The sequence below is a fragment of the Carlito syrichta genome, unplaced genomic scaffold (assembly GCF_000164805.1).
Source record: "Carlito syrichta isolate Samal-C Ts95f unplaced genomic scaffold, Tarsius_syrichta-2.0.1 Scaffold305648, whole genome shotgun sequence".
NCBI classification, from domain to species: domain Eukaryota; kingdom Metazoa; phylum Chordata; class Mammalia; order Primates; family Tarsiidae; genus Carlito; species Carlito syrichta.
The window spans coordinates 930,433-939,961 of NW_007249744.1; the positions used below are offsets into that span (position 1 = coordinate 930,433).

General features: G+C 44.6%; 1 protein-coding gene across 1 annotated transcript in view; it reads right to left on the minus strand.

The window, feature by feature from the left end:
- The window catches only part of MEI1 (meiotic double-stranded break formation protein 1), a 100,637-nt gene that overhangs the window by 47,026 nt on the left and 44,082 nt on the right, over positions 1-9,529 (minus strand). Inside the window, exons 14-15 of the mRNA XM_021714423.1 lie at positions 8,865-9,006; positions 6,998-7,109 (exon numbers count right to left, since the gene is read on the minus strand). Coding sequence (XP_021570098.1) covers positions 6,998-7,109; positions 8,865-9,006 — 254 coding nt within the window. The remainder of the gene's footprint in view (positions 1-6,997; positions 7,110-8,864; positions 9,007-9,529) is intronic.

Here is a 9,529-nt window from a genome sequence, read left to right on the forward strand (position 1 = left end):
CCTGGGCAACAGAAGTGAGATTCCAGCTCAAAAAAATAAAAATAAAAATAAAACCAGACTTGTAATAGAGAGTCTCAAGTTTTGGTGAGATCAAAGAGCACTGGTTTCAGAATTACACAGACCCAGATCAAAATGTGCTCCATCACTATCTGATAGTGTCACTCTGGAAAGGTGATTTAACTTATCTGAGACTCAGTATTTTTTATTTTTTATTTATTTATTTTTGAGTTGGAATCTCACTCTGTCGCCCAGGCTGGAATGCCAAGTGGCACATTCACGGCCACCGCAGCCTCAATCTGCTGGGCTTAAGCCATCCTTCCATCTTAAGCCAGCCTTCCAAGTAGCTGGAACTACAGGCACGTGCTACCACATCCAGCTTATTTTTTAATTTATGTAGAGATGAGGCCTCACCAAGTTGGCTGGTCTCAAACCCCTGGGCTCAGGCAGTCCTCTCTCCTCAGCCTCCCAAAGTGCTGGCATTACAGACTGAGCCACTGTGCCCAGCCAAGACTCAGTTTTAATACTTGTACCTCACAGGTTGTTGTAAAGCTAAGTAAGATAAATGTATACAGAACATCTAAGAAGTACTTGAGTGAGAGTACGTACTGAATAAATGTTTTTCTTCCATCCTGAACTATCTTCCACCACAATTTGGTATATTTGGCACAGACCTAGAAAGAACACAACTGCTCCTTCTATCCCTTCTCCCAGTTTTATATAAAATAATCCAGTTTCAGATTCTGGAAGAATAGAACCAGTTATTAAACTTATCCCTATCTCTGAATTGCCTGTGTTGGGAAGAGATTGGTTCTCAGACCATAGGTCTGATCACAGATTCTGTGTTAGCTGGTGACCCTGGCTCAGGCCCCTACACTGCCTGGCTCCTCCCAGTTACCCAAGTAAGGTTCTTTGTCAATACTAACCTCTGTTCTGCCTGCCCTGGGCCCCTGTAAAAGCAGAATCGTAGACAAAGAAGACATCAGGTGCTCCCAATTCACCAGCTTCAGGGTTGGGGATAATCTGTATTTTATGCTAGGGTTAATGTACCTGGCAGGGAATTAATCCTTCAGGGTTTCCCAGCAACTCTCTGGGGCAACAATTTAACCCATGACTTCCCCAGGGATGTGGCACCAAGTTTGTCATCTGAATGGGCTCCTCTTGGTCTAGTCTCTTGGGGATCTAGTCTCCACCCCCCTTCTCCAGGTCTCTGTATCCCTCCTGGCTGGCAGTGCCTCCTCCTTTCTTCCCTCTTACGGTTGAACCTCTAATCCTGTTCTACCTTGCTTCATGCTGCACAGATCTCCCAGTAGATCTCCCACCACTGCTTCCAAGAGATCTACACTTGCATATCATCTAGTGCCCCAAGACTGGATCCTTCTGGATCTTGAAGTATGGCAGGCAGAAAGAATGTTGAAAGGAAATATATGTCAGTTGTCACAATGGCTGAGGGATATAATCAGTCAGGAAATCTACATACATTATCTTAGTAATTCTCATAATTATTACCAAATTCTAAGGACATTGGAGATAAAAAGATTAATTTGACAAATGTCAATAAATACATAAGGGAGAAGACAAGAATTCCAATTCACATGAGCTAACAACAAGTCTCTCTACTGCTTTTTTTAATTGTAATTCTTTATTTTATTTTCATTATTATTTTTTTTTTTTTAGTCCAAGTCTCATTTTGTCACCCAGGCTGGAATGCAGAGGCACACTCATGGCCACTGCAGCTTCAACTGCTGGGCTCAGGCAATCCTTCTACCTCAACCTTCCAAGTAGCTGGAGCCACAGGCATGAGCCACCACACCCAGCTAATTTTTTTTTATTTATTGTAGAGACAAGTCTCGCCATATTGCTCAGGTTGTTCTTGAACCCCTGAGCTCAGGTAATTCTCTCGTCTTCGCCTCCCAAAGTGCTGGGATTACAGGCATGAGCCACAGTGCCCAGTTTCTACTGCTCCTTCCTATCAGCAGCTAATCAGACAAGTGTCTCCAGGCTTAGGAGATGGAAAATGCCTTCCTAACTCCATGTTCCCCTCCAGTCATACCTCAATTTCTCACCTTCCCTCATATCAAACTTAACAAAAGAGTTGTCTGACCTGTCTCTACTGACTCATATAGCACTCATTCTTCAACCCACTGTGGTCTGGCTTCCACCCTAACCACGTCCAGAAATTGCTCTGGCCGAGGTAGCTAACAGTTGCCGTGATGCCAAGTGCAATAGCCATTTTTCAATCTTCATCTTACTTGATCTCTAAGATGCATTTGACATTCCTGACTACTCTCTAATCCACAAAACTCTCTTCATTTGGCTTCCCTAATGTCATGCTCTTCTGAGTTCCTTCAACCTCTCCAACTATTCCTACATCTCTTCCTTCTCCTAACCATTAAATGTTGCTCTTCATTTTGTCTTGGCCTCTTCCATAATCTCATTTTACACATTCATCTTTGAGGTGAATCTCACCTGCTCCCCACTAGAGAGAGGGTCAGCCCCACAAGGATAGAGGTTTACTATATTCTCAGACCTAGGATAATATCTTGCATGTAGTAGGTGTCCAATAAATATTTGTTGAATGAATGAAAGGCTGGATGCTGAAAACTTCTATATCTATATCTAAAGACCAGATCTCGCTCTCCTGCCCTCAGATACACAGTCAATTACCAATTACCCACCTAACGTATTCACTGGGACATTTCACATTCGCCCTGACTCAAACTGACCACAATTTGCCTTACCAAGTCAGATCCTCCCTCAGTGAGGCTCCTCTCAATTAAAAACACCACCATTCATGTAGATCATAGTAACCAGAGGCCTAGGTATTACTTTGAATTGTTCCCTCTCCCTCATGCCCTGCATGCAACTGCTCCATCCCAACACTACCTTAGTTCCTACCACCAAAACAAGTTAATGCAAAGGGCTGACCAATTTGCCTCTAATCTGTCCCTTTCTAACTCACAGTCCACACGGCTCCAAGAAAGATCTTTCTTTTCTTTCTCTCTCTCTCTCTCTTTTTTTTCTTTTTTTGAGACAGAATCTTGCTCTATCACTAAGGCCAGAGTGCAGTGGCACGATCACAGCTCACTGCAACCTTGAACTCTTGGGCTCATTCTATTCTCCTGCCTCGGCCTCTTGAGTAGCTGGGACTTCAGATGTGCCACCGCATCCAGCTGTTCTTTTTTTTAATCGGGATCTTACTCTATCATCCAGTCTGGAATACAGTGGCATGATCACAGCTCACTATGGCCTTGAACTCCTGGGTTCAGGTGATCCTTCCACCTCAGTCTCCTAAGAAGCTGGGACTACATGCACTTGCCACCATGCCTAGCTAATTTTTAAAAAATTTAGCCGGGCTCGGTGGCTCAGCCTGTAATCCCGCGCCTTTGGGAGGCTGAGGTGAGTAGATTGCCTGAGTCCACGGGTTCGAGACCCGTCTGGGCAGCGAGACCTCATCTCTACAATAAAATCAAAAAATCAGCCAGGCGTGGTAGCGCATGCCTATAATTCCAGCTACTTGGAAGGCTGAGGCAGAAGGATCGCTGGAGCCCAGCAGGTCGAGGCTGCGGTGGCCGGGAGCGGCCTCTTCACTCCAGTCTGGGCAACAGAGTGAGACTCCAACTCAAAAAAATAAATAAATAAATTTTGTAGAGATGAAGTCTCACTATGTTGCCTAGGCTGGTCTTGAATTCTTGGATTCAAGCAATCCTCCCGCCTCGGCCTCCCAAAATGTTGCAATTATAGGTGTGAGCCACCGCGCCCAACCAAGATGGTTCTTAAACAGAAATTTGAGCGTGTCACTCCTCTTTAAGACTCAACAAAGCTCCTAGGATAAAATCTAAATTACTCACAAGGCTAACAAGGCCCTGTATGACTGAACCCTGCCTACCTCTCCATGGTAGGCTTGTTGCACAACAGTATCCCCTTCATGCTATGTGACAAGAATAAAATAAAAGACATTCAGTGATAATGATAAGAGCCAAGAACAGCCGGGCTCGGTGGCTCAGCCCGTAATCCCACGCCTTTGGGAGGCTGAGGTGAGTGGATTGCCTGAGCCCGCGGGTTTGAGACCTGCCTGGGCAGCGAGACCTCATCTCTACAATAAATCAAAAAATCAACCGGGTGTGGTAGCACATGCCTGTAATTCCGGCTATTTGGAAGGCTGAGGCGGAAGGATCTCCGGAGCCCAGCATGTCGAGGCTGTGGTGGCCAGGAGCGGCCACTGCACTCCAGTCTGGGTGACAGAGTGAGACTCCAACTCAAAAAAAAAAAAGAGCCAAGAACAGCACAGAGATCAAAAAAGCAAGCTCTAGAGCCAAATTCCCTGGGTTGGAATCCTGGGCATACCACTTACATGGTGACCCTGGGCAAATTAGTTAACCTCTCAGATTCAGATTATTCATCAGTAGAATGAGGATAATCATAACACACAATTCCTAGGAGTTTTCTGGGGACTAAAGGAATCAATACATGAAAACACTTAAGAGAGTGTCTCACACACAGTAAGAACTTAATAAATACTGTCTTTTTACTAATAACTAGTTATTAATTATTACTACCATTCTCTTTTCTCTCTCTTCTGTTTTTGGCTACTCCCCTTTTCTATTCTCACCACTAGAGGATACAGGAGACTATGACTCTGACCCTGAATCCTGAACTTATTCTGCAGATTGAGGTATTTACAAGGTAAAAACTGGAGAAAAGATAATAAAATGACTGGTAAGAGTAGGAAAGAAAAAGTTTCAAGAAGGCCTGGCGAAGGTTAAAGGAATCAAAACCCACTTGGGCTAAATTTTAGGAAGCAATTTCAGTGTATAGTTAGACACTGACTTTCATAAGAGTGCTACCTAGAAGGGACTTGAAAGTAGGTAGAGACTTTTTACATTTTTTATTTTTATTTCTTGAGCCAGAGTCTCACTCTGTCATACAGGCTGGAGTGCAGTGGCAAGCTCATGGCTATAGCATTCTTGACCTGCTGGGCTCAGGCAATCCTTCTGCATCAGCCTTTCAAGTAGCTGGAACCACAGGTGCCCGCCATCATGCCCAGCTAATTTTTTGATTTATTGTACAGATAAGGTCTTGCCAAGTTGCCCAGGCTGGTCTCAAACCTGTGGGCTCAGGCAATTCTCTCGTCTCAGACTACCAAAATGTTAGGTTTATAAGCGTGAGCCACCATGCAGCTATTTTAAAATTTTAGATGCACATGGGTCTCCAAGGTGTTACCTAAGCAGCCAGGAGCCAGCCTTCACTTTCAAAGGTGGCTCATGCCTTTGGGAGGCTGAGGCAGGAGGATCACTTGAGATCAGGAATTTAAGACAAGGCTAGGCAACATAGTGAGACCTCATCTCTATAAATAAACAAAACAGGCCGGGCGTGGTGGCTCAAGCCTCTAATCCTAACACTTTGGAAGGTCAAGGTGAAAGGAGTGCCTGAGCCCATGGGTTTGAGACCAGCCTGGGCAACTTGGTGAGATCTCATCTCTACAGTAAATCAAAAATTAGCCAGACATGGAAACGTGCCTGTAGTTCTGGCTACTTGGAAAGCTGAGGTGGAAGGAATGCCTGAGTCCAGCAGGTCGACGCTGGAATGGTCATGACGCACCATTACACTCTAGCCTGGGCGACAGACTGAGACTCCAACTCAAAAAAAAAAAAAAAATTCCAGTCTGAGCAATGTAGTGACACCTCACCTTTACAAAAAAAATTTAAGAAATTAGCTGAATGTGGTGGCACATACCTATAGTCCCAGTTACTCAGGAGGCTCAGCCCAGGAGGTTGAGGCTGTGGTGAGCCATCTTTGTGCCACTGCACTCTAGCCTTGGCAACACAGTGAGACCCTGATTCAAAAATAAAATAAAATAAAATTCTTCCACAGAGGCCCCACAGCTTCTTTTTTTAGGTGGAGAAGGAGGTCTGCTGCTCCATATACAGTCTGGAGGGGTGGAGGGTGCTTATTCACATGTCCATAGAACTGTGCTGGGAGAGGTAGGACATTCACAACAGTTGTGGGGGTTGGCCCCTTAGATTACCACAACGTGGTAGTCTTGGGCCAGGAGTTGAAACTTTTGTGTGCTGTGGTGTTTCTGCTAGGCCCTGAATTCAGGAAAGGGAACCAGGCCAACCCTGCCTAGAACAGCTGCCTGCAGGTATGTGACAGCTGATGATGCTTGGCTTCTCTGAGAACCCCAGGGGGTTGCAGGGTGAACTGAGATCAAGCAAGGGAACCTATGGCTGGCACCTGAGTGTTCAGGGGAGCTGATGGAGATTGGAGGTGGAGTGGAGTCACTGGGTGCCCAGAGCCTGGTGCCAGGTACTTCTCCAGGTCCCAGGAAGGTGACACAAGTTAGTGGTGACAAGATTATTTTTGTTTTGTTTGTTTGTTTTGAGTTGGAGTCTCACTCCCTTGACCAGGCTGGAGTGCAATGGCACACTCACGGCCACTCCAGCATCGACCTGCTGGATTCAGGCAATCCTTTTCTGCATCAGCCTTCAAGTAGCTGGAACCACAGGCGTTCATCACCACGCCAAGTTAATTTTTTGATTTATTATAGAAACAAGGTCTTGCCAAGTTGCCCAGGCTGGTCTTGAATCCCTGGGTTCAGGCAATCCTCTTGCCTGAGACTTTTTTAGTTGTCACAATAACAGAGGTATACTCTAGGATTCAGCGCTCAGGAGTCTGAATGGCTCCTGATGCCAAACATCTTGTGAAGTCTCAGAAACATGGTGTATGAGAGGAAGGGGGAAGGGAGTGTGGTATGAGCACAGAACTGGAGCCTCTTGGACTTCTCCAGGACAGAGAAGTATCAATAAATTTGAGAACTGCCTTTAATGACTTTTGATTGCTGCATGATATTTCCACTCACTCAACAATGGACAGAGAATGGATATAAATCCTGAACATAAATGTGCACCCCACAGCTTATGCTCTCTTTGAGTACTCTGAGAAGTTGCCTAAGGTGACTGCCTCCCTCTCTCAGTCTTCACAATTGCCTGCTGCCTACCGAGCTTCTTGGAGAACTTCTCCTTCATGTGAGGAACGATGACAAAGAGGTTGTGCAGAATTGAGAGGAAAACTTCCATCAAAGCTGGATTGGTAGTCTGCTCCAAGTGCCTCTGCAAAAAACCAGGAGGGAGAACATGTCCCACTGAGACTGAGTCTCTGAAGAACAAAAGACACCAGCAAAAACTGGCATCAAATCTAGCAACAGTAGACTAGTCCCTTTAATTTAAAAAGATTCATGTTTCTATTACTCTAGGAATAACAGTAATAATACAGTTTACGAATTGCTTTTTACATTTATTTTTCATGTAATTTTTTAACAGTCATAAGGCAGCCTGAGGTAGTAGACACAGATCTAAATTAAGAATAAAGAAATGGGTACTAGTTCAAGCTCTGCACATAGCTGCCATCATGTGTCCTTGGGCAGTCCCCTGCTCTTTTCTCTGGGTCTCAGTTCCCTATATGTAAATAGCTGGGGCCTCAGAGGCATTGTTTTGTGGACAACTTTCCTTTGGTTTTTAAACCAAGTTTTTTTTTATTATATAAGTAATATATGCTCAATAAAGAAAATGTGTAAAATATAAAAAGTAGAAAGAATACAATAATTCTATGCTCTACTTCTAGATCTAGCTCTAAAACTTCATATATCTAGGAAGAAAGCAGAGCAAATAAGGAAACCAACATGAGTTGCCCAAGTCTTATTGTTAGTTAATTTAAATCAGGGCCACATTCCAGAGCTCCTGACTGCAACCCGCCTGCAGACCCTGGCAAGTCAATTCAATGGCTTCTTCAAGAAAAAGAGGCTCTCTCCTGTAAAGAGCACCTCCCTGCTGCCAGCCAGCTACTGCTCCTAATAGGTGGTTAGGAGGTGCTCTTCTCAGACTAATGAGGCTTACAGGCTCACAAACCTCAAGCAGGAGAGGACTCACCCAAGGTCACCCAGAGAGTCAACAGTTTTGGGCCCTGCTATTCCTACCATTTCAATCTCAAGTCAGCTCAGAATGAAGGTCTTTAAGACCAGGCCTCTCTTTAGAGTAGACATCTTTCATTCTATAGAACACACATATGTGTTCCGTATTAACACTTGGATAATAGACATTCACTGCTGCTCATTACTAAGCAGAAAGACACAAGAAATGCTAGGGAGCCTGAAGCTATAGGTTCAATCTCAGCACTGTCATGCACTTGCTTTATAATTGTGGGAGTATGACAACCTAATCTGTAAATTAAGGAAAATTATAGCATCTATCTCCCAGAGTCATTGGGAGGATTAAATTAGGTAATGAATATAAGGTACTTATCACTCCAAAAACACAAATTATTTATTATTTTATTATTACTGATTTCTACTTTTTCTTAATAAGCATCTATCAGTTTTTTTTTGTTTTTTGTTTTTTTTTTTTGAGTTGGAGTCTCTGTCACCCAGACTGGAGTGCAGTGGCCGCTCCCGGCCACCACAGCCTCGACTCGCTGGGCTCCGGCGATCCTTCTGCCTCAAGTAGCTTCCAAGTAGCTGGAGCTACAGGCATGCGCTACCAGGCCCGGCTAATTTTTTATTTATTGTAGAGATGAGGTCTTGCCAAGTTGCCCAAGCGGGTCTCGAACCCATGGGCTCAGGCAATCCACTCACCTCAGCCTCCCAAGGCACAGGATTACAGGCTGAGCCACCGAGCCCAGCTCTATCAGTTTTATAATGAAGCATTACACTTTATCTTAAAACCAAAGGAAAGGTGGTTGCAAGAATAACATTGCTAAAGCCTTCAGAAGGTTCAGTTGAGTAGTCACTGCCTTGCACCTCTTAGGCTGGCTTGCCCTCACATTCTTCTTTCCCCCAAGCTTCATGCTGCCCATGAATAAGGGGAACCCACCAACACCATGGGAATACACAGGGAGTCACAGGCACTGAGAAGAAATTCTGAGAAGGCCTCCAAGGTATCTTTCTTCTCAGCACTGGGAGCTGTGAATGGATTCTCCTGGGCAGATGGCTCACTCTGGAATTCCACAGCCAACCTAAGAAATTAATGTGTGAGTATGTTCACTACCACTTATGCAACATAAAGGTTAGAAGCAACCTCCTACCTGGATGCCTAAGCTCAGAATCCAGGAAAGTATTCCTGTCATCATATTTGGAGAAAATTCAAGAGACTTCAATGAGTACAGAACCTGGTCCTTGTCTACCCTCCAGTTTCCTGCTCCCGACCCCTCTCCCAACATACAAAATTCTTCCACCCCACTATGTGTACTTCCATGAACATACCATGCTATTTGCTCCTTCCTATCTCTTTTTCTTTACATATGCTGCTCTCTCTACCTAGAATACCTTCCTTTTATTTTTATTTATTTATTTTTTTGAATTGAAGTCTCACTCTGTCGCCCAGGCTGTAGTGCAGTGACATGCTCACGGCCACCACAGCCTCGACCTGTTGGGTTCAGGGGATCCTTCCACCTCAGCCATCCAAGTAGCCAGAACTATAGGCATGCACCACCATGCCCAGCTAATTTTTTGATTTATTGTAGAGATGAGGTCTCGCCA